Source organism: Odontesthes bonariensis, chromosome 1 (assembly GCF_027942865.1).
Source record: "Odontesthes bonariensis isolate fOdoBon6 chromosome 1, fOdoBon6.hap1, whole genome shotgun sequence".
Classification (NCBI taxonomy): domain Eukaryota; kingdom Metazoa; phylum Chordata; class Actinopteri; order Atheriniformes; family Atherinopsidae; genus Odontesthes; species Odontesthes bonariensis.
The window spans coordinates 23,230,188-23,255,705 of NC_134506.1; the positions used below are offsets into that span (position 1 = coordinate 23,230,188).

The 25,518-nt window shown below is 42.2% G+C and overlaps 1 protein-coding gene across 3 annotated transcripts in view; it reads right to left on the reverse strand.

Annotated features, from left to right (window-relative positions):
• zfhx3b (zinc finger homeobox 3b) overlaps positions 1-25,518 on the reverse strand; it is a 208,470-nt gene that overhangs the window by 55,159 nt on the left and 127,793 nt on the right. For 2 of the 3 annotated variants that reach the window (XM_075460829.1, XM_075460819.1), the window contains 2 exons: positions 24,683-25,179; positions 1,536-1,767 (listed from right to left, as the gene is read on the reverse strand). In XM_075460829.1, the coding sequence (XP_075316944.1) occupies positions 1,536-1,767; positions 24,683-25,179 (729 nt within the window). The remainder of the gene's footprint in view (positions 1-1,535; positions 1,768-24,682; positions 25,180-25,518) is intronic. The other variant, XM_075460840.1, reaches the window with a different exon arrangement.

Sequence of the window (25,518 nt, forward strand, 5' to 3'; positions counted from 1 at the left end):
ATGAATGGAGGCACTGTTTAACAACAAATCACTGGTGTTTTAAGGGATTGGAATACATTTTTATTTTATTAATAAAACTAATTAGTGAAACAATTATTTCCTACTTCAGTAAAGAGGTCCCTAAATTATAAAAATACCAAGAAAAGATGTCAATAGTTAAATAGCATCATTAAAGACACTGAAATCTAAAAAGACTGTTAGATACCAGCGGTCTGTTCAAGTAAGTGAGGGTGAGTGCAATTTGATGAAGCTCTGCACAGCACTAACTGTTGATGTAAACGTGTGTCTCTGTGTAATGATACTACCCACACACACAGCCCCACTGTGAGGGCACATTGCCTAACTCAATTCTCAGATCCCCCATTCTGGCACAAACAAGGGCATCTAACACATGAAAGGTTAAAAGAGAAAAAGAAAAACTCATAAACATGACATTTGCTGAAAATGAGAAAAACTCATTTATGTGCCAACAACGCAACTCTTCCTTTCCTTCCTGATAAAAATAAATTCCCAAACCCCATTCCTTTTAACCTAAATGGCCCTTCCTCTTGCCTTTGCATGTTCAGTTGTCCAATGTACTGTAGTCATTAACATATTTGGAGTGCAGTGAGCAGAAAGCTTAATTGTCCCTAATTGCTCAGCTAAATATGTTCTCTAATGATTTGCTTCAGATCTGTGACTGCCTTTTGCGCAATTTCCCGGCTGCTGGCTTCATTATCCCTGCCTCCTTGGAACAAAGCGTCTTCACAGGCTGGCCTTTTTTTTTCTCCCTCCTACATAACACAGACAGCGAGTGTGTGTGCGAGGGAAGTAATGGTTCCCTCTTGGAGGGACACACAATAGAGGCCCTTTGTCAGGGCACAAGAGTTAAAGTGATTAGAAAACCAAATCTCTACTAGGAAAGAGTGTTAATTGACCACAGCTCAGTCTTCCTAATCAGTCCATAATAAATGGGCAGTAGAGGCACTTTGTTTCAGCTATGCTACTGTTGTGGCTGTGTCTGTTTTGTTGTGTTCTTGTTGTCGCAGCTACTGCTGCTGTTCAGCTCTTCTTTCTCCACCCTTAATGCTTGGTCTCAATAGTGCCTTTAATGGCTAAAAAGGACAACTTCCATTAACGGGGACTTTTGGCTTTGCAGGACAATTTTATATAAATCATATTTGCACTTAGAATTTGATCAAAAATACATTTGGATTTTGTTTATTTTGTCACTGTGTTCAATCAATGTAAAAAGCATACTTAATGTTGTCTAAGAGTAGTAATCTCGGAACAAGAAAGCAAGTAAAGCATCAATGATTGGAGCAACAAAAGCACAAAACACCATTATAAAAATCCTGTGTTTTTGGAGCTAGATGTAAGCCATTAATGCTTGTTCTAATTCTATGGGAAAGTAAATGAAAGTCATGAACGCTAACAGCTCAACTGAGCCACAAAATGTATGTTTATGGAGCTGCATATGTAACAAAAGATCAAGCATGAAAAGGTATGAAAATAGTGTCATACACATATAAAGAGCCAAAGGAACGTGGTCTGACCTGTATCTGATGAAGGGCATTTGCGGATGGTGAAGATGGAGCTAAGGTCCTCATCCTCCTCTGGCAGGCCCTTCTGTAGGCGCTGGAGCTTCCTGAGACTCTCACTGCGTTGGTGCTTCATGGAGCGCACATGCTGGATCAGGTTGAGCTTGGCCTTAGTCGAATAGTTACACAGCACGCAATGGTAGTAGCAGGCATCACCCTCCACCGCGTTTTCGTGCTGCTGCAGGTGCTGTGGGAGGAGGTAGGGAGTGAGATGGGAACAGAGAAAGAGAGAAAAAAAGAAGTTATCGTAGATGGCAGATAGCTGGCTAGGCACCACCGACTCACTTTCACTCACACAGTTGGCAAATGAACAAATCAATTCCCAATCACGGCCCTGTTGTTTAACATCCAGACCTCTTCCACTTCAGGACAACTGTTTGGACTGCACACTTGTCTGCGTGAGTGTCTGTATCAGTGGGCTAACAGGACAGGAGAGGCCAGGGAGGCACGCAAACCTCAGGGGCCCAAGGGTGGGCAGGAATCGCATCAGCCATCCTTCAGAAGCCGTGGGTCTGCTGCCTCACAGACGGAAGGAAGCATTGATCCCCTTCACTCAACAGAAGCTTCCCGTCTCTGAAAAGGAAACTCCAAACATCTGCCTGTTTCACGCATGGGATACTAAATATTGATCATGGTGAGTTAAATCCTTGCTCTCATAGAGAAAAAGAGGCAAAGCCAGCCTGTGGTGAGGCAGGAGGGGGACTGAGTGCATTCTGAGAGAAAATAGAACATTCCACAACAGGAGGACAACCTTCAGAGGACAGAAAATCAGCATTAGTATTGACCCGTCAACTCCGGCGCTTCCTCCAAGACTCAACAGCATGCCTAGTCCAGCCTTTAGCCCACCCTCTGTAGTGTCACAGCATGCGTAACACCCTGTAGTGACACCATGCCACCACAACCTCTACTCACACCACCAACCTCCAGTCTAATTACCTCCTGCATGGCTCAATCAATCAAGCAAGGCAAACACAATATGGCTGGGCCTGGTGTGAGCAACAGTTATTGACCATTATCCTAAAGCATCACACTGATACATGCATACGATAAAATCTCCACACTCGGCATGGCCACTTGCGTCCCGCCTGTCCTTTGCTGCCCTTCTATCAAACTAAGGAGTCTCACTGTGTATTTATGTGGCTACAATCAATGTCAATCACCAAAAGTTTTCCCCTTTTCCCTCTAATCTTCTTGACCCCTTCATCTCATGTGGAGCATGTTGAGCGAGAAAAAAAATAGCTGCAAACTTTAGCATGTCATTAATACATATATATCGGATGAATGTGGATAATTGTAAGAATACTAATTCAAACAAATAAATGCATTATTTATTTACAAAACAAAGAAAAACACTGGAAACATTTAACTGTGAACTGACACTTCAAAAGTGATTTGACCTGGTAGAAATTCACCTTGAGTAAGAATCATCAGCAGTGATGAAAGCTCTGCAATTATTTTACAAAAGACTGCTCAGTGTCTTTATGCAATTTTAAAATTTTAAAGTACAATCCTCTGAGTTCATGCACCTTGGACGTCAGGCTTTCACTTATCAGATCAGAAAACTCTACCATCTATTAAAAGAAACTGAACTATCTTCTCCAGCAGTAGATGGCCCGTTTGGCTGGCTGAAGATATAAAAGCAATGGAAACATTACACGTTTAACCGCATTACATCTAAATCAGGTGTTGACAGCCTGGTGAAAAAAAAGTCATAACAATATTATGCCTCCCTAAAATGCTCTTGTCCCTTTCTCCTAATGTTTAATTTTCTGGCAATATTCTAATATTGCCATGGGCTTTTCTGAGCTATTGTGTTACATTCTCTTTGGTTTCACATTTCTCACTTCTACACCTAAAATGTGCATTAAGACACTGCTTCCAGGAAAAGGAATAGGAAATTTTTTTTTTCCTCTTTGTGAGCCCCACAGCTCAGTGTAATAGAGTTATTAGGTGATTGTAAAAAGCTCTGTGTGCTCTCCTTTCTCGCCTCGTTTTAAGCCATCCATGATGTCATGAATAGGTGTTGCTGGATATTGTGGGGGCCCTCCTCCTTCCCCTCCTTTTCCGCCGTGCACGAATATTGCATCAGAACTAAGGTAGCGAGAAATCTGAGAGACAGATTCAGTTATAGATGACAGCAAATCAATCAAGTAGCTTTTAGTCACGGCAGATGTCTTGAATTAAAAAAAAGAGTTGCCGCAAATGACTCAAGGCTCCAAAAATCTACAAGAAGACAAGTTTAAAAAAAAATGACAGCACCTGACTGAAACTTCAAAGCCAGTCTCACGAGGTCGAAAAAAATCCTGAGAGTTTTATAGTTTCCCATAAAAAGCACTGGGTTTATATAGGAGTGAACTTGAGACTGCCTGCCCCAGAATCGACCATAATTTACTATAAACCTGACTGGCCAGGGAGATGTCCTCAGCAGGGCCAAGACCGGCCTGCCCCAGTGCTTGCAGTTCTGTCTGCTATGTCAAAATGGTTACTCCTGTAAACCAACACTTTCACCATCTCTGAAGTGGCCATGACCCAAAGCAGTCAGGGGTATTTTGGAGTCAGTCAAAGAGGAAAGAGATCAAACTAATGAAGAGCGAGGTGGTCCCTGCTCACTTGGTATTACAGAGGAGAGACTAGGTAGTGGTGCACAAGAGAGCAGCATTGACAACAACAACCCTCTGATCATCCATCACACAAACTTTCTCTAACGCTGATTCTCACTGGATTGCTTGAATTATCCATGTGAGAGATCCCTCAGATCCCATCTAAAAGCACAAACATAGATTGGACACAGTATTCTTGCAGGCCAGCTCCTTCTCTGGTTCTCACACAAGACACACAGACACACGCACTTTGAAAGTGAAACATAATAATGCATGAGACAGGGTTTGTGTCTGTTTCCTATGAACCTGCAATGAAGCCCCAAGTTGATAAATCACCTCCAACTGGAGTGCAGGAATTTGGCGGCTTAATGAAAAAGTCATGTTGGGCTAGGAGGAGTTGGTCCGCCTGGCTTTGGGGTCTCTAACCGCCCTATCAAGGCCCCAACAGGAGGGGAGCTGTAAAGCATAAAGGGGGAGAGCTGACTGGGTCAGTGGCATGGTTTCAATACCACTAAATTATCTGGGAATGCATCTGTGCATTTGAAAACACTGTATGTGTGGTATGATTTAACAGGTAGGTTCAAGTATATGGATTGTGGAAATCCAAGGGTTATGTCAGATAGAGGATATTTCTTAAGAATGCAAAGACACAGAAACATAAAAAACACTCCAGTAAGGTGATATCAAATGGTCAAACAATTCTTATAATCTTCACACTCATTTTTTTATAAATATCATAAATAAAGACATGCTGACAAAAAGCTACAATTCTGAGCTTTATTTTACACTTTGGTGGTTTTCAAAATTTAAAACTGCAGTCACGGTTTGTCAAGCCTCTCTCTTTAATGAAGGACCTCCTCACTTGCTGTGGAGGCTGAAGCGGTGCTCTGTGCTTTTTCAGGTAAAGAGGGGCAGGGGTGGTGTGGGCACCTCCCCATCTTCTCTCTCACAACACTGTACTGCACCTTGCCCTCTGAGTGGGCAAAACATGCCTGTATCAGTTTCACCACCCACCCAGAGCACCGCATACATCTGCATTTCCATCCACTTAAATGTAAAGTAAAAGCGCACCTTTAACACAAAACAGTGTGGCTGCTGTAAGAGTCCAGCTCACACAAGATGGAGGTGGGTATTACTGGAAGGGTAGAATGGAGAAAGAAAGCCGGTAATATCAAAGAATGGCTCCCAAAGGAGCTGTACAACACACTGCGTGCCTGCCACAAAACAGAGAAGTATAGACAAAAAGAGCATCAGAAATGTACACACACAAACACACATTCAGACACACACACAGCCACATGCCATTATGATCATACCCTAATTTTCACCATTAAATTTGGCAGTGCTGTTAATACAAAATTAATGCATTAAAACAGATGACTATCTGTGAGCTAAATAGCTATCAATTCCAAGAGAGCTGCCAAATTCCCTCTGTGAGAGCTAGTGAGTATCTGCTTGGATATTGCTTTGTAATTGTCTCCCTGATTCTCAGCACTAAAAGCTCTTTCCTGTGTGTGCGCACACACTTGCGTGTACTTCATGGGAGGTGAACATGGTTTAGAAAACTGCAATTCACACCTGAAGCCATGCAATGCGCAGCAACAGGGCCGATCGAGGAGAATATCATATCTTCTAAATCACAGAGGAAGGAGTCAGGTTTTGGCTTCCTGGCTTGTGAAGTGTTACAATCAGTCACACAGTACCTTTGTTACTCAACCATAGTGAGGTCATGGCAGCAATTATAACCAATGAGGTAACTGTATTTCACTTTGGAGGGAGACAATGTAGTGTGCCTGTAGGGTTGAAAAACCCACTGTGGCCGGAGGCAGAAGAAATTACCCCTGTTTGGCTTACTGTGTGACAGCTGTGGCCATAATACTTGTATAGTGCTGAGTATCTTGTCCCAAAAAGAATATTCTAGAGGGTGGTTGCCCAATGACTATCCAATTCTAAAGGTTATAAATAAAACGTTAAAGTTTAATTTAAATGTAGATTATCATTATAATAAAGTTTAGGATTGGGGTTAGGGTCTACATAGAATTAAAATATTTCAAGACAATGACCCAAGTCTTCCCAGAAGCAGTATATTTGTCCATGTGGAGAGATTTGTTGGGAACTTGATTCTCATAAATCTGCACTCTGGGATTCCCCTGGAACATAAGCAGGTTATTTAGCAAAGCAAAGCAGAGTGGCTGAACTCAGTGCGTGCTTGCAGTTTTGACCTGTGATGCTCTGTCTGCCAGCAGCACGAACAACAGCTCCAACCGCAGAGGCCCCACTGGGTGCCAAGTGTGGTGGCTGCTTTGAATTACGCACTGCAAGTTACAACATGCCTAAAAGTTAGGTTGTGGCTTAAGGGGACTGTGTATTCCAGGCACAAACAGCGTACCTACCGCTTCCTGAACCTCATCCCCACCCGTGTCCTTTCTTTCACTTTGCTCTTTAATCCTCTCAACCCCTCCACTGTATCCTCTCCCTCCGTCGCAAAGCCTAAAATGTGTTATGTTGCTTCCTTTATTGCCTTGCTGCATAAATGATCCATCACTACCGGTGAATAAAAACAGGTTGCATATTTGTCTCTGGGAGGGAAAGGAGAAACAAAATGGGCCTCTGTGTCTTAAGGAGAGGTAGAGAGGTAAAGATGGATTGCTGTAGGTGTCCTTGGAGAGGATGACTTAACATTGGCCTAAGAAACAAAGTAGCTTGGGAGGGGTTATGGAGACACTTAAAGACAATGCAGCCACTGGTGCTCCACACCCACCACTCTTACTTACTTTTACATTAAAAAAAAGCAATAATTATTGAATTTCGTTTGAATGAGTAAGATGCTAGAAAGTAAACAATAGGAACATAATTGCAGATGGAAGGCAATCAATGCAGGCAGTCATTTGGACCATGTTGATTGTGTAGGTTGCTGTGTGTGCTCTGTGTGCACAAATGTGTGCGCTTTTGTGCAGGCATTGCAAGTCTAAGGTGAGCCAAAGAGAGTGTGTGCTGTGACAAGGAGCTGAGTAATACACTCTCCCACGTGCATGCTCAAAACAAGAGTTGGGTAATCCCTCCTTCAATAATGACCCAGGGCTCTAAACAATAGCTCTCAATCAGCTGATCAATGTGTCCACATAATTCATGTGCGACTCACTGTCTTTGAAAGGGGGAGGAGAAGAAGGATAAGCAAGCAGGCGGTTGAGAGATCAATGCCCTGTGTGGTGATAACGAGCCTGGGCCTATGCCCACAGGAGCCCCACACTGGCGTCCAGGGTCTCTCTCATTAAGAACATTTGGATAAGCATGGCTATACATGCATAATGTGCACTTCTAATCATAGCCAGATAAACACATTTCTGCCCTTTTTAATGAGCTGGGCCCTGCTTTTGTGACACACAGTGATGACTCCAAAACATAGGAAATGATGTCAGTCCCCAAACAAGAAAAGGAGAGAAAAGGAAAAAAGGAAAGCAAATCAACAGCAAGCTGTTGGCCTCCTCTTTCAGTAGCTAATTAACAGCTTAACCTCCTGGAGCTTTTATGAAAGCCATGCTGGGAGGAGCTTGCCAAAACTGCAGTACAATGAGTTTACCTGCAGGAGGCGAGAGCAGGGTGGAGCCATGGGGTACCCAAACAACTGTTACAGCCACTTGATGACATGTGTACTGGCAAGGTACCATCTGGAAAATGAATAGGGCAAATCAGGACCTGCCCTGGCCCTCCTCACTGTTACCCACAGTATAGTGTCAACATAACAACTCTCCATTTTGGACAGCAGTGACAATAACTACTTATCAAGGACTGTGCAGAAATGTTTTTTTTTACATTTTTCTTTTTTTTATTTCAGCAAATCTGGAGGCACACAGGACCTTGTGATGTTCTGAGCATCAACAATAGTTAATTCACCAATTTTATTTTACTGCCACAATTATAAAAATAACAACTTCCTGCCATTCGTGTGAAAAAGCATCTAGTTTTTTGGTTACAACAAGCCATCGACTGTGATACTGCTGCAAGAAACAGATGATATGAAACCAGAATATGTCTATCAATACAAGTAAAGTAAAGCCCAGAAAACAACCAGGTCTCCTGGAAGAACCACATCGGTTCTGCACCAGAAGCACGGTCCGAACTCAACAAAGCTCTGGCACAGTCTTTCTGTATTCTTCACGAACAAAGATGGCATCAACCAGAGGCCCCCAATCTGTAACTAAAAACCCCTCCCTGACTGTGATGTCTGTGAAATGTTCTATTTCTGTGTGCCTAAAGCTTTTTTCACTGTTTCCTGTAAGGAATAATTATTTGCAATACAAACTACAAAAGTAGCTGGTGAGGTTTGGCTATGAACAATTAAAAATATGAATCAGACCAGAATTGTCATTAGAATCTGCACATATGAGTTTCAATCTCGGGAATGTATGAACAGCACAGCATAGATCATCTGAATTCAGAGCTACAGCATATAGATATGGTAATGGTGGCGAGTGTGCATACTACATAACACCAACATGACTGACTTGGCAGTAGTGTTGGTCAGTGATGTGTTAGTGGGATGAAGAGTGAGGCAGTGCTGCATCCACGCCACTTACAGGAGTCTCCTACACCTCACTGTCTCTCATTTGTCACTTGCCAGAAAGACAATGGCAGCAGGGCCTTGTGGATGTGAGAAGCAGAAAGCTTGTTAGATGCAGACGAAGGATGAAAAAGAGTTTGGAGACGGAGGGGAATGAGCCCTGTAAGTATGAGTAAGTGAGATGGTGAGTCGTGGGATGGGAGGGTGTTGGATTAAGATACAAGCAAACACCACTTGTAATGATTAATGCAGTCAGTGAGAATTAAATTCAGAGCAGGAACATTACCCAAACACAATTAGTCCTCGAGAACAAACATCACGCTCTGCAGTGAATGCAGATCCACAGTCGTATCATTCTGAGGGAGTAGCCAACTGAAATCACGAACTACAGTGGTAGACTTGGCCACTTCTGACACTTCATCCAGTGTCACAATTATAGTTTAATGTCCAACCTTGCTGGCTACTGTGACCCAAAAAAAAAGTCTTAGATCATCCAACAGCAGTAGGCGTGAACACAAGCCACGTTTGCTGAACTACAGGTGTTTCATATGTTTCCTCTCATGTCTTTTGTCATTAGCTGATCTCCTGTTCCACCTTTACACTGACATAAGAGCACAGAGGAGACACAGAATCCAGCCTCCTCAGGCTTGTATTATCTCGCTCTCACCCCTGGCGTTCTCAGTTTGGTAGTGTAAATATTTCATTAACACATAATTGGTTGCAGCTTCAGGCTATGCAATAAGGCCGTGATAGCTATTACACTGTATTTTTTTTCTGACTATCATGTATCCTTTTTTATGTAAAATTTATAGAAATGTGTTTTGGGGAGAGGGTGTTTGAGATTTCATAAGGGGAAATGTTTAGTTTTTCATGTACTGCCCTCACACAGCCTCGCTAGAGACACCAGCTAATTAAGAACAGTGATGATGTGCTCAGCCAGTGTCAATATTTAACCCAGTCTTATGCAGCTATCTTTATTAGCAGCACTGTGCTGACAAAAGGAGCAATGTGGCCTTTGAGAGGTCCTCTTCTTAAAATGAAAATTAATGAGTGGGGTTGAGTGCAGGTGAATACACAGAACAGGGCTATATGTGGGCTTATTTGGATGGAACGTGGAGTGCCTTGCTGAAGTGAAACTGCTGTTGTGGGTTCTTCAAGCAATTTATACACCAAACACCCACAAGTTTCACCTATCAACTCTTTTATAACTAGCATCTGAAAGGCTGCAACTTAAATGAGTGAAACACTGATATTTAACTTAAGGTATAAGCTATAAACTCGACACAAAAAAAAGCAATACCAAGCGATACCATTACTTTCATAATTTGGACAACAGAAAAACAGTTAATACACATATTCTAAACTTTCCTTTCCATACTTTAGTGAGAAGTATCTCAGCTATTTCATCTCTGAATTCGAAGCATAGAGTTCGAACACAGACACAGTTTTTTTTGGTAGTTTTTTTACCTATGCCTACAGGGAGGTTTTGCACTCTGTGCTGAAAAATGGTGCTCTGTGCAGTGCCCACCCCCTTCCTACGAGCAAACCAGCACTATCAGTAAAACATATGGCCTTGCTAACACAGATTTCTATACAGGGTCACCCTTGTGCCTGCTCATTAGCCAAAAAAAAAAAAAAAAAAAAGACATAACTGCACTTTACATAAAAACATACAAAAGTGCTCATTGATCAGGTCGATCAATTAAGGATCAATAACCTAAACCGTCATCATTCCCAGCGCAGCCTAATTGCTGCAGAGATATAGCTATCATAACTAAAAATCAAACAAAGAGCAGACTAATTGGAAGAGGCCTATTGCTTTGGTCATGTTGGCAAAGAGCTTTATAAGCCCCAGAAAGACTCAATGATGAACGGTCACTGGAGCTTCCCAAAATAACTTCTCATGCCATTAGCTAGTGTCATCGTGGAGGTCATTCCGCGGGCTTTGGAGACATGAAATACAGGACATAACAAGCTACCAAAAGAGCTATGCATCCCCTCCTGTGAAACTTATTAAATTTAAATTACATCCTCAAATTTAGGGCTAAACTTGATTTAAATGTGTTTTGGAGAAATATCTGATTGAACCTTTCATTCCGACCTATTCGTAAAGCAATGGTCAGCCAGTTATTTTCCACTTCAACAGCAGGGACACATAAAGATGTTTAGAAAGTGGGTAAAGCAAGGGCGCATGGCTGATAAAACAGGCATTTAACAGGCTGGCATCACAGCCAAGCTGCCCTCACTTACTACACCATATACACTCAATCGTGCAAAAAATTTAAAACTATACTTCAAAGAGTACCACTTTTCCCCTTCCTGTTTATTGATTAGGGAGGGCTCTTGTTCAGTAATTGTGCAGTAAATCAAGCATGGTGAGCACTAATCTCAACCCTGGGAGGAAAGTGTTAAAGGTAAAATCTGCTGCAAACTGCATAATTACGGCGCTGCGTTCAACCAGGAGAGCGAATATACTCCTCCCTTTCACATGTCTCGCTTACTGCCTGCCTGCACAACCAGAGGCAGCCGGGAGAGGGGTTGGCAGAGGAGCAACGGGAAGTGTATACAGTTTCTAACCACCTCTCTCTCCCTCGCTTACTCTTTCAATCCTTCTCCCTTTCAATGCATTCCCAACCAAAGCGCCGGGGGCGCCATGCTTGTAAAGAAACCACAGCCTTTTGAGTGCCTCTTGTATTTACAAACGGAGGCATGTTGGAATCAAAGGCATTACCACATGACATAACACATTAAACAGCTGGCAGATTGAGAATTTATATACTGACTAGATAGTGAGTGGGGTAAACAGCAGCAGTGCCCTTGTTGGATATGTTTAGCTAGCTATACGTGGTATGAGAGCCAAACTTACCTAAACCAGAGCACAATAAAGGAGTCAACTGCAGCAGCTCCCTCCTTTCCCTTGCTTTGTCTCCCCTCTTAACACAGAGCTCAGGCTATACTCCAGGTGGAGAAAGCTATCACTTTCCCATCAACTTCCTGTTCCTCTGGTCTCTCCGCCCCTCTTTTCTCTTCGCTCTCTCACTCCCAGCTGCTTAACTTTTCTTTCTGTGCCATTTTTGAAGTAATACAAAGCAGTGTCTCTTCCCCCATCTTCAGAAATACTTAACTCTGGGGTTAGAAGTTTTTTTTTTTCCACTCCTCATGCCTCTGTCTCTTATCCTCCTCCCCGAACAGTTTCCCCTAGTTGCTGTTCTGCTTAATCTCACCTCAGTTTTTATTTCACCGTCATCAGCAGGGATCTAAAAATAAGTGATAAATGGAATATGATATTTTAAAGTCTTATCTCTTATCTGCTCTTACAGGGGAATAATAAGGTAGTTAATCCTGCAGATCCTACTAAAATTGATTAATCATCACATGCGGACAATCAAATAAATGATTAATATTCCCCAGTGCTGTGGTCGGACAGTTGCCCCTGAAACCATCAGTAATAATTCAGTAACCCTTCCCAGACCACAGGCTGCAGCTAGTCAGCCTCACTCAGCATCAGCCCTCTGATGTTCAGCAGGACTTTGAACTCCCCGCATAGAAGCTCAGACACACTAGGGGTAAAACTATCTGCAGTCTACTCTCTCAAAAGCCCTCCTACAATGCCTCCCTACCTGATCAGAATCTTCCACTACATACAGTGTGTATATATAAGAAGATAGCCTGCATTTAGGACAGAATGTACTTTATCTAACAGCTGTTAAAACAGACGCTCACCCTCATATTACAGTGTGATGCAACAGAAACTAATACAGTTTATCTGGTTTCTCAACAAGCTATACGCAGAAAAAGCAATATGAAACCCTGTAGGAGTATTTAAAAAAAGAAAATCATTGAAGAAAAATGCCTACCTGAGATGGTGTGTTATGTAAGCAATAGCAGAAGTCCCTAAAAACTAATGCCGCTGAGTTCCCATTGCAGCAGAACCAGATATTTTCAGGAGCAGACAGACTAACGTACTGAGAGACAGGCTGTTTAGCAGCAATTCTCCCAGGCTTCTCCACACTGAGCAGCTCCCATACTGCTGGTGGACAAAGAAGGGAATCTCCATTGAAAAAGGCCTTCTTTTCTATCTCATTACCCACACTATTCTCCCTCCCACAGAGGTCAGAGGACCACCATCTTCATGACAGTCTTCTGCATCTGCCAGCCATGAGAGTTTTTAATCATAGAGAGGGCTGGAGGCCAGAACTTCTGCTATCTTACATTTGCACAAGTCCAAAACTGAAAGGTGGGGGTTCCGGGCTAAGATGGGGTGCATATGAATATATATGATTGAGGGGTTGGAAGATGGGTTGCATGTCTCTGCTTGTGCTTGTATACATGAAGTTATGGAAAGTCTGTTCTTTACCATAGCAAAGACTCACACTATGTTTATACCATACGTGCACATACTGCCTCAGCCCCACCCTAATCCCTCCTTTCTGTCTTACAAGACACTTGGCTGTTGTGCTGCATCTGACCAGCTGGTTGCCTGAATCACCACATGCAGCTGTCTACTGTGACGAAGGCTACTTTAGCATGTCCAGGACACTGTGACTCTTCACCACATTGCTATGTTTTAATATGGCTGCCTAGCATTACTACAGCCATTTAAAATCCATCTAAGAGGCCTGGGACCTGGGGGGTTATACATGGGTAGGATCAGGTTGACTTTTAGCTATAACAGTTACTGATGGCCTTTCACTTGTATTTGAGATCTTGGCGGGTAAACTAGTCTCTCAAGTAGGTGAGGGTTGAGCCCTTAAGAGTGAGTGGCCATTCAGTTCTTGCCAATATACCTTGTGATATATAGTTTTATCTTTAACAGCTACGACCACGGTGTGTTGGGTAGTGTGTGAAAAAAACCCGGTTTTATATGTAAGCGTTACAGTTCGCTTTGATGTCTTCTCTTGCTCTAATGTTTATAAATCAACCAGACAAATATTTATGAGCAGAAGGAGGAAAATGGCCGGTCTGGTTTGTATCTCTGCCCTCTTTCTCTCCCTCCCCCTGTGGCTGATGTGTGGATGAGGCCACCGCAGACGCAGAGCGACCATATAGGCCTCAGGCCACATCCATCATATCTGTTCTGTCTCTGACTGCTGTGTGGCCTCAGAGAGGGCTGACCTAACAAAAACCAAGTGGCAGAAAAGATTGGACATTCACAACACATAAAAGAGAAAGTAATAGAGAACAACAAATATTATATTCCGATGGCACAAAAAGCTTTGGTTCAACCTGTGAAAAATGATGAATAAGAGTTGAACTGGTACATGATAAGTGATCGGTGTGTATGCAATCGACAACAAAGATGGGTATGTGAAAGTGTGTGGCGTGTGAGCGCACACATTTGTGCCCCCGACTAATGCATTACTAGTTCATCAGTAACAAAGCTCAATAAATTAATACAGCCATGTTCAATACATACACCCTCTGCCTATCTTTTAGCTCACCTATCTGTTTCTGCCAACAACACACACAATGGAACAGGCCCCAAGCTTCTGGATCTATACACTTTAATTGCTCCCCCCTGCCCTGACCTCTGATCCAGATCACTCTGATATACAGCATCTCTATTAAATTGGGAAGTAGGAAAATATTCTTCTAATGACCCTCAGTTCTGGCGACAGGAGTGAAAATAGAAGGGAAAGGAAAAAAAAAAAAATCAATCTTCTTCTTTCCTTTTTGCCCTTCGCCGACTCTATTAGTTCCCTTTTTATCTAAAGGTTGACTCCAAACATGTGGAAGGAGATCGAGCAGAATGAAGTGTCTGCTCTCAATCTGACAGGGAAATGGACTTTCCTGAAATGCATTTCAGTAATGATGAGAGTACAAACCTATGGTCAGAAAAAAATATCTTTTGCACTGCATCTTGACTGTCCTTCAAAGTACGCATTGGGTTTACCGATCCAATATTAGAAAAAGGGACAGGCAGCCTTTATCTAAACTGTGCAGAATGTTGATCCTGAAACCTAGACTTCAGATGATTAAGGAGATAGCATGTTTAAGCAGAAAAGGGACAAATATGACCAAATGTTACCACTACATTGTGCAAGAAAAGGAAGGCTGTGTGCATTGCATCTGTCTGTGCATGTGTCCACTGTACAGTAAAGGCTGATGAACTGTGTGTGTGTGTCTGTGGGCAGGGGTGGGTGGGGGTAGAGAGAGGGTGGTAGTGGTGCACTGGCTTGTCGATCGATGCAGTGATTGGCAGTTAATGGCTTTTCCTGTTCTGCCTTGGTAACCCTGGCCTGATGGCTGTTGCGTCTGATCAGAGATGGCAGATGGTGTTTGATTTTTGTATATAAACCTCTGACTTTGTGGAGATGGCTTCATCATGTTTAATGATTTAAAAGTTAAGTTGAATACTGGGAATACTCCAATGCTGGATCTCTCATTTAAAAAGCCCTAACCTCCCTTCCAGATGGAAGGGCTGATCGCTCTTAACTGCACGCACCACTCGTGGTTAGTATTCTGCTTTAAGCCACTCTGCCCTTCGATGGTAAATTATTACAATAGAATTCACAACACATATGCTTTTCTCCATTCTCTGTTATCCAGACATTTCAGTCACAGGCCTCATTTATGACATACATCCCCACAGGCTGCTCAGTTGCAAACTCCTGACCTGATGTGATGACTCAAAGAGTCAAAAATCCCCAAAGATCAAAGATAATCCTAAATACCAAAAGCTCTATTACCAAATTATTCCAGACCTTTTCACCAAACCAGTAAGTAATGACAGCACAGACTAGAAACTGAGCCTACAAAAAAGGTTGTAAATGGAGGAAAATTGAATGATAAGCTCCATTTGATGTGTAAGAGAAGATGGGAAGAGAGTACAAACAGCAGGTCCTCAAATCTTTGATTCTTCACAGTAATTTCATGTTCTGATAGGTTTGCCTTTATGGAGCTACTCTCTTAACCAGTTTCACCTGTTAAGGAATAAGTCTGCAGCGTAAGTCCATTTAATATCCCATAACTCCAGGCATCTTGATATTTCATCTCCCTACAAGTTTTAAGAAATGAAAAATGAAACTTTCTGGATTATCTATCAAGAATACAAAGACTGTGGGTCTGATCAATGAAATAAATGATTGATGCATTTAAAAACGGTTTGGCTCTGTGTGACAAAGTCCTCACAAGTCACACTGGGACTTAGAAGTGCAAAATTAATACACCCTCACCCCTGAAACATCAACAAGTAATAAAATACTTTGCTTTACAGAACTCATTAAGATGCTCTGTCCCCCACACCTCTCAGTATGCAAATTAAAATCCTGATCATTTGAATAATCATTTGCATTCCAGATCTCACAATTTCATGTCCAAACTTTAACGGCTCCCAGAGTCCTCATTTCAACTGTAGCTGCATTGGCAGTGCTTACGGTTCCAATTATTTTAACATGACTATTCCAACCTAACAAGCATAAATTAAGGAAATTCCTATCTTGTGACAGAGATAGGCCTTCTCAAGGAAGGATCCAAGTTTAAATTATTCAGCAGGTTTTAATTTTAGGGATACTTTTGATTGAATGTGGTGACATTATGAAATAAAGAGTGTGTGGGGCTGGCAGTGAAGGATGATAGTATGTGATCTGGGAGTGAGTCTGAGGGTTCAGTGGCTATGGAGACTTCCTCTACTGTCTGCAGCTCCGAGATCTCGTTGGAAAGAGGCCTCCCTAAATCAACATGAGAACGAGAAGGACTTCATGAAACACAAATGTGTGAGACTGCTTACTTTGAACAAAAGCCTCTACTTCAGTCCCCTGCTTTCACTAGCTTTAGCTAGAAAAAGGACATCTTCAGAGTGAATTACCACGTAAATTAAACAGTGTAAGGTGAAGGTGGGTAAGGAAGAGAGGTGATATGTTGAGGCGGGGCCTACAGGCACTATGTCTATTCTGGGCATCAGTGTGTCAAGAAGGAATGTTAGGGTCATAAAATATTGGTGTCCTTGAGAAGCTGAAGAGCATTCTCGTCCCGTACTTTTAAAGCTGCCTTTCACTCACTATCACTTTCCCTGTCACACAGCCCTCTTATTGCAGCAGTAGGTTTTAAGTACAAAACAAGAGTACGAAATGGAATCTGTAAGATAGATCACATTTGGGGATATTCCTTGACTCAAAATGGAATGTTCTTCTTATGTTCTTCTTCGGTGGAGCTCAGCAGTAGTCTTGGTTCCAAGATAATGCCTTTGTCTCCACCGCACACTCTTCCCTTCCCACTCTTCCCCTTACATCACTACATTGTAATTTCCATATAATAATTCTATTCTGTTCTCTACCCCTTCTTCTGTTTTCATCCTTCCATCTCATCCATTTTTTGCATTCAAGTATAAAAGGCGTAATGAGAAAACAAGGTGCAAAAACGATCTTTCCAGAGCTCCTAATAAAAACCGCATGACACCCTGGGTTGCACCGCTTAATTACAAAAGGATGAAATCTTTTCTTCTACATCTGGAGAAAACATTGTCTGCATAACACAGGGAGATTTACAGCTCCCAGTTCTGGACTCCAGCACACAGCAATTAGGCAAAACATGGATGGACAACCAGAGCCATGAAATTCAGGAAGAGATGGCTATTCTATCTTGACACAAGAGGACCCACACTTTCAAATAAAAATTCTTGACTCGGACAACTGGTGGATGGTTAACTTTTTTCTTTTTTTTTCACTCAAGCTTTGTCAGTGGTCAAAGAGAGGTGAAGAGGACTCTCCGCTGCATGAGGTAACTTTTTATGCTCCATAATTTATTTAAATGAGCCTATTTTAAAGTGCTTATGGACATCAGCACATCCCTGACCCATAATTTATGACAAACTGCCAGTGAAATTCAGGAAGGAATTAGAGAAACGTCTGCAATCCAACAGTCATCAATTCATCAAAAACTGGAAAGAACACAGCTGCAGATCTGTTAAGATGAGGGAAAATCAAGTTGAAAACATAATCAGAACGTGGCTGTGTTCAGGAGTCATAGAGTAATGTACCGCAGTACTCTAAACCAAACAATACACATCTATCACATCACATCCCAGTTTCACATTCAGTTTAAATAAATGTATATCAAAATACATAGTACATCTTTTAATATTGCATCTACTTACTGAAACATCTTTTTTTTTTTACATGCAGGTGGAACATTACAAGGACAGGGAAATGTTACAACAACCAGGGGAACATATCCATCCTTGTTTAAAATTTATCTGTCCCATAACTCTTCCCTACAGGCCAAATCCAAAGAGAATGGGTCCCCGTGTGCTCATCCTGGCAGCCAAAACCCCGGACCTCATCTGTATCCCCAAACTACCTCACTTTCATGTAAAGCTCCAATGAACACAGACCTCAGAAGTGAGTAGTTTTGCGGCCTTGACCACTCAGAGGCCATTAATCTGGTGGCTAAGCCACTGATGTATTGATGGCACAAAGCCTGTAAGCTTGCCTGCCTCCCTTTCTCCATCCCTGCAGCTTAGGAGCTGTATAGATTCACAGAAGCCTCAACCTGGCCTCATCAGGGCAGCATTTACCTGCCAATGGCAACAGTTACCCTCTCAGGTGTGGTGGACACAGCCTGTCAGATGAGAGGCGCCTCACACAAGCTATGATAACAACATAATGTGTTTGCATGCTATCAACATACATCCATTACATGCATATGAACAAGCAGGCATCTGAAGTTTCTGCTGCAAAGTTACCTCACTACAAGTTTATATTAAGGTGCACTGTGGACCAGGAAATAACAGGACCAAGAACTAACAGTAACAAGAACAACAAAAAACAGTATGCAAACATGAGCATTGCTGAAGACTGACTTTTGAATAATAAAAATATCTTTAACGGTCCCGTTAATCTGGGGATTCACAGCAATTTACTTATTTTGAAATGATAGTCAGGTTACATGGCAACTGCTATGTAATCAGGTTACTGAGAAGAAGCTCAGGGATAATTAAGAGTCTGTTGATTGCATGGAGTTCTACAGAGGTCTTATTAAAGACATAATGGACAGCATCTTCCTGGCATCGTTGCAGTGGTGGTTTTAGGGTAGTGGAAAAATAAATGACTGATACTGCATGTACACAATATCATCTTTACAAGACCCAGAAAGGCAAAGTCTGCGTAACACATTCGAAAGAGAAGCCCTCCGGTTGGTGTAAAAGAAGTTTCTCCAAGATGCAATTGACCCCTCAGTAATGTCAAAAACTCCTAAAGGAAAGAACTTAATTTTACTGTTTGTCATTATGACAAAACTGAAGCCTGGGAAAAATTATGGGCTTTCTTTTTTGGGAGGCAGACCTGCTGTTTCAATAAGAGTATCAACATGATGAAAATAATGTTGTGCTGTTCAGTGAGGAGCAAGAAATTTCTGACAAGACCAAACGTAGGTATTTAGAGGCTGTGGCATGAGTACACAACATTTAGCTGAGAAAAATGTTACCTTTCCAGCATGGTGGAGTTAAAGAGATTTGCTCTGTTGATGGCTTCTTTTTTTTTCTTTAAGGCAAAAAGGGGTAAGAGAAGGGAAAACTGGCTAGGTATCACTGAGATATGGATATGTGAAATAATAATAATAATAAAAAAGAAACCTGGTGTGAGGTACAAACTGCATATCTGCATCATACATCATTGCCTATAGTGATAAAGCTGCCCACACAAAGTGGAGCTTATCTCCGCCTTGAACTCTGATAAACCCAGTCACAAAAACTGATATAACCTTGCTTACCATTCTTTTCCTTCCTTAAACACCAATCTGACTTTTTGTGCCGATCAGGCTAGAGATAACAGGATCACCAGCTTTCTTGCACATTAGGAGGAATGTGCTCTGTTGCACTTGTCCAAAAACAATCAAACAGACACAAAAAAAATCTTCAACACAACACAATGGCTGAGGGTTTCAAAGTCCCAGTTCACAATGCAACACATCAAAACATCTCTTTCCTTTCTCTGATCATCTCATGAAACACAGAGAATGAATCTTTATCTCTACCCTACACCCTTAAGCCGAGGAAAGACAACCTAGTATGTAATGCAAGGAGTTCTTTAAACCCTCGCCATTAAAAAAGAATGGCAACTGGGTAAATATCAGACTCCCCTGTCTAAAGAGCTTTTTGCTTCTCCTCTTTCGCTTTCATTTGCTGTCACTTCGTTAGTCCCAGCAACACTCACAGTTAGGCCTTTGCATGTACAATCAACACTAGCAGCAGCAACAGCTGTGCCACGGGTCAAAGCCCGACCCCTTCGCTGGCTTTCTTGAGGGGTGGGAGCTCGAAGCTGTGAAATTCTTGCACACTGCCAAACACTAGTAGCCCTCCTTTACTTGCCTGACAGCTGCTCTCTCCAATCCACCTGTATCTTAAGGTGTACGCCACTCTTTCAGAGGTAGGATGCAAAAGTTCCAAATCCTGCAGATGACCACTGACACCTGACACGAAGAGTTCAGCAACAAAACCGTGATGACTGAGGAGGTGTTACAGGGATATACATTAGAATCCAAATAGATTTCTCTTCAATTCTTTAAGACAGCAAAATGATTCATTTCATGAGCCCTGTGGCATTTTGAATTAGATGACTGCTGTGAGTGTATGCACGTCAGTCTGCTTGCGTGCATTCACACACTTGTGCATGTGAAAGGAGAGAATGGGCTGTATCCCAGGATGTACAGCTCGCGCTTTATTAGAGCGGTACTACCAGTAAATCAGAGCTCAGCTCTTCCTGGAACTGCTGCAACCTTTCCCACTGAGCACTATTACTGAACAATCATAGGCTAGCCATGATAATTAGCAGAGTATCTATCCCCCCCCCCAACAACCCCTTCTCTTGTCTGTCTCTATCCTCTTTCCACCCCTCCTCCTCTTGAAAATGTCTGATGCGTGAGTGGTTAGCCCGTACTAGATATCACTTTGAAGACATCTCACATTACCTGCTGTAATTTTTACTTCGATGGTGGACTGAGTGACAACTTTGCCGTGTTCGTGTCCACACTGTAAGACCACAAAGACAATATCAAGCAGAAAAGTTTAGTTGCTTGGGAAAGGAGTTAACAACGGACATACCAAACAAGTCAAAGTAGCAATAATGCTCCCAAATCGTGTTGATAATGAGCCATACTGTCAACTAGTGAGCGTCAGCACCTCCTGCATGAGCCCAAAATACACCTCTGCTTTATTTGATTGCAAGCAAGCTGGAATATAACCATAACCTATTTGTGGTTGCTTTCCAACCATTTCAACTTTACAGTCCAAAAGAATTGGAGACAATCCTGGTATTTTTTTTTATCATTTATGGAGAGAGGAATTCATTACCTGCATTCCAGAGTCTGAGAAGCCAGCACTTCTGCTGAAAAAGATCATAAGTTAAACACCTTAATGCCTTTTCATGTAACCACTAATCCTTTAATTTTCATTACAGCCTCTTTTATGTTTCAGTGTGATTATTTGGTCTTTGCATAGGATAGACATTTCTTTAAGACTGCACTGAGGGGTAAAATAAGAGTAGTCGCTCTTTCCAAGCCATACATGTTTGGTAATGCGCAGAACATATAATCAAAAGCCCTGTTCTTTAAGGGTAAAGAACAGACAGTGGATGTGTCTGGATGTGTATGACAGAAAAAGGAAGGTGACATTTTTAAAAGTTGTCTGTGCTCAATACAACAGGACCAGGACAGAGGAAAGGATGTCAGGAGTTTCTCGTTTAAAGATTACCCATTTGATAGTGACGGCACTTTCTCCCCGTCTTTCCATGGCCAAGCGGCATCTGGAGTGGATTTTGTGCTAGCAGACACCGAGGAACATGATTACATTCGGCTAACTGCGCTCTAAACTGATTATGCATGTGCCAAGCTAATGGACTACATTTGCAAGAGGAAAAATAACATCCAATCAATCTCAATTACCGCCGATTGCACCGGCCCTCGAGACAAGGAAGGTAGCCAGCTAACCCCCCACCCCAACACTACCACCACCAATGCTCCTCCCCCTTCCTCCCAACCCTTGCCTGGAAGCTGAGGCCTGTGGCTTGGCTTGGTTAGGCCCCACCCATTCCATCTAGTAAGAGCAACTCAGGGCCCAGACCTGGATTAGCCTCCCACGTCCACACCCTGATACTTGCTGCTAGAGGTATTAACAATGACTTCATAGAATTGCAGTATTATGTAAGTGGCAAGTTGTAAATTGTTTTTTTATTCTAGATCAATCTCAGTTCAGAACTCAATATTTAAAAAAAAATATTACACAAACCAAACGGGTTAACTGCACTACAACAGAATCCATCTGATTGTGTTTGGGCCCGACCCTTCGAGGAGCAGGTGGACACCCATCATGCTGTCATCAGAGTCACAAAAAATCCCCATGGACAACAGGAAAACGAGAAGGTAAAAAGTTAGCTTCAGAGCACAAGGGGCAGTTGGCAGAACACACAGTGCTCATAATGGATGTCTCTCAATTGAGAACACAACACACAGGAGCAGGACAGCATCACCCCCCACTGTTTGGTGGTCCAGTGGTCAGGATGACTTGCTGGATCCTTCTGTGGTCTTTTGGAACATTCCAATACATGGGGTGGTGGGGATGATATTTTTAGAAAGCCCTAATATGGGCCGCATACCACAGACTCTCAAATTATCCCATCCAGCTTAGCCCTCAGTTTAAACCTTCCTTTTTAATTCCAGTAATTACAGGCTCCAATTTATATGGAGCTGTGCACACAAAGGGCCTGTTTAATGCAAACCAGTTTGATTTGGGTGAAGTGTCCCGAGCATCTACCACATCTTACAGCCTGTTTATGCTGACTTGATGATTTATTTTCTCCCCAAAAAGGTTAAAAACGGTGCTATTTGCATCAGATTTCTTTGGGGAGGAATAAATGAATGGTGATTTTCCTTTTTTCGTCCGTGCATAATATGCCAAGTGGGGTTTACCGGCTTGTGGGGCACTGTGGGTTTTTGCCTGTCAGTATCTTTAACAGGACCATAAATCCAACATAGTAAGAAAACTGTGACATTGTCAAGAGGGGAATCAGCGCTGCCAAAAAGCCTCACAACCTTGTACTTGTTGTCACATTGGTGAGTCATAAACTACTCTAATGTCTCTTGTCAACTTGAGGATATCTTTGTTTTTGAGTAGTGTCAGGAGTGGATAGAAGCTTAAAAGGACTACAGTCTTCTGTGGTTGAGAAAGCAGGTCATTTCTGGACAAATGCACACACTCTAGTTGGAAGATCAATTGGTTTTAAGAAATATGGAACCATCTTAAGAGGCTTAAGCTATAAAAAATGATCATGCCTGGATGTGTTGTACATATTTAATCCCCCACAGCCTGCACAGCAGTGTGACATATGTCTCCACTCTCTTAAAAATTTGCACAGAAAAAGAGACAGGGAAGAAAAAAATAACAGTTTCTTTTGGCTTTTGGATTCACACTATAAGCAGAGACCACAAAGACAATTCAATATGAATTGTACCCTATCCTGCAAGACAAAACAAGTTAATCTCTCCAAAGAGTATTTCTGAGTTTTTGTCAGATGTGAGGCGCTCATTGGAATTTGACCCATTATGTCCAGCAGCTAAAGACCACAGACCGGGAAAAAAAATGACCCAAAAGATTTACATATCCTGTAGCAATATTGTCATTTGTACATATCTATAAATGACTCATGAAAAACTGAGAAGCCAAGCAACTCCCTGCTCCCCTGGTTCTCTTTAACAGCTGCAGCAGGAGCCCTGCATCACACCTGCCCCTTAAACAATACGCAGAAAATTGATTTTTCTATCTTACTGTAATTTCAATACAAAGACCCTGTGGGCAGGAAACATGCCTGTCATGCCAGAGGCTCCGAGGAACCATTCATGTTGCTGCATAGTTTTCAAATAGATGGGAGTTTTGAGTGGGTATGAAATGACCATTTCACATTAGTTTTTAATTAAAACACTGAATGAAGTAGCATTTTTCAAATGTCTTTTCCGTTGTGTAAGATACCAACACTGCCAGGTTCAAGCATTACAAGTGTTTAAAGACATTTCCTGAAGAAAGAGTCCAACACTGTGTTATGAAGATGACTTATTGATTATAAAAACAAAACAAAACACAAAAATGTTGTTGCATGTGTTACATAAGCTTACAGCAAGTAGGTGCTGTCTGTGTTTGTTTGCGTTTTGCTGTGTGTGTGCATGTGCAACTATGCCAGTTTGGGTTAAGCGCAGACTGGCCAAAGCCGCAGACACACAGGATAGGTACCTAAGTGGAATCAGGCCTGTTAGATTTATGGCCATTTGTTCAGAGAGTGTTCATCCACTGGCTATTATGGAATGATTAGAGGAGAAGGTGAAGCTCCAAGTCCAGCAAAAATCAATACAGCTGTCGAGAACAATTCAGCCTTTCCCGCTCCGAGGAGTATTAGCACCAAACCTCTGTCTCCTAACACTTCTTCATTCGTCTCCAAGTGATTCCGCCCTAAGCTTCCACGCCAGCTTCTCCTGCCATGTTCTTCTCATGGCAGCAGTGTGGCCCTGCTTCTACATGACTACTGGAAAGGCAACAGTTACACAGCAAAGCTATTATTCATGCTTTGGGAGAGCAGCTATTTGTGGTGTGGGCAGCACTAGAACATTTACTGTGACTTGTAAAGGGGTTTTAAGTTAGCCGGCAGATGGTTGAAGATGTGTTTTGTCATTTTCTAAAACTCATTTAAATAAGATTTCTCATCAGGGACGATAAATAATTCCAAATGTGAAACAAGCACATTCATTTTCTTGGTCATTTTACAGTGCCCCCAACCGTGAACTTGACTTGGCGCTCAGAAATTGCAGATTTGTTCTTGGGTTTCACGAAAAAATATAAAATTTTCATTACAAATATCTCTGCTACTCACATCCTATTGATGTATACACATTTTCCTCCAAGTAATGGATATATGGTATTCTGAAATGCCAGGCTGAGTGCTGGGTGTGATAAAGATACTAACCTTGTACAGTTTGAGGCTTGCCTCATGGCGGGAATTGACAGTATGCATCCTCAGCTTCTCCAGGCTGTTGGTGTAGTAGTCGCAGGCATTACACTTCAGGTGCACTGGATTGCCTATGGCCACACATTTCAGGCGCCATTCGTTCCCTTTGCCCCCTTCTTTGATGTGGGCTACAAGCTGGTATTTCTGCACATGCTTGTCTGTTTTGCAGTGAAGCTGGAAGTTAGCCTTAAGCTGGGTGGTGTAGTGGCACAACTTGCATTGATGAGAGTCTCCCACCACAGCACGCCACTCCTCCTCCGGCAGGCTCCGTTCGGCTCCCATATGCATGCCAAGCACATCCAGGTTGTCAGTGGTGAAGCGGTTACACACAGCACACTGAAAGAGCTTGAGGGAGGGATCTGTGGTTTGTGATAGACTTTCTCCAAGGGTCATCAGTTCCTCAGACACCAACTGCCCACCACCGAGGCGCACGTCCATTGGGATATCGCCACCTACTAGAGTACGGACAAAAAGAAGAGGAAATGGGTAGACAAAGATATTTAGAAAAAAGCAAAAATATATGTGAAGAAGTCTGCTTGTGTGTTATTGCATAGATGACAATGTTCATGCTTTGAGCTGGAAAGAGCTGAACTATTCCACAGGGGAAAAAACCTTCACACTACCGTTGAATGTACACATCTTAGTGTTTGGGCTATTGCACATATACATAAATGTGTTTGGTATTGATGGTATTGATGGTATTGATGAATATACTAGCTACCTTAAAAAAATAAATGCTAACAAGATTAGGAAAGAGGCAACGTTTTTGCCTTTCCTTGCTGATCTTTAATCTT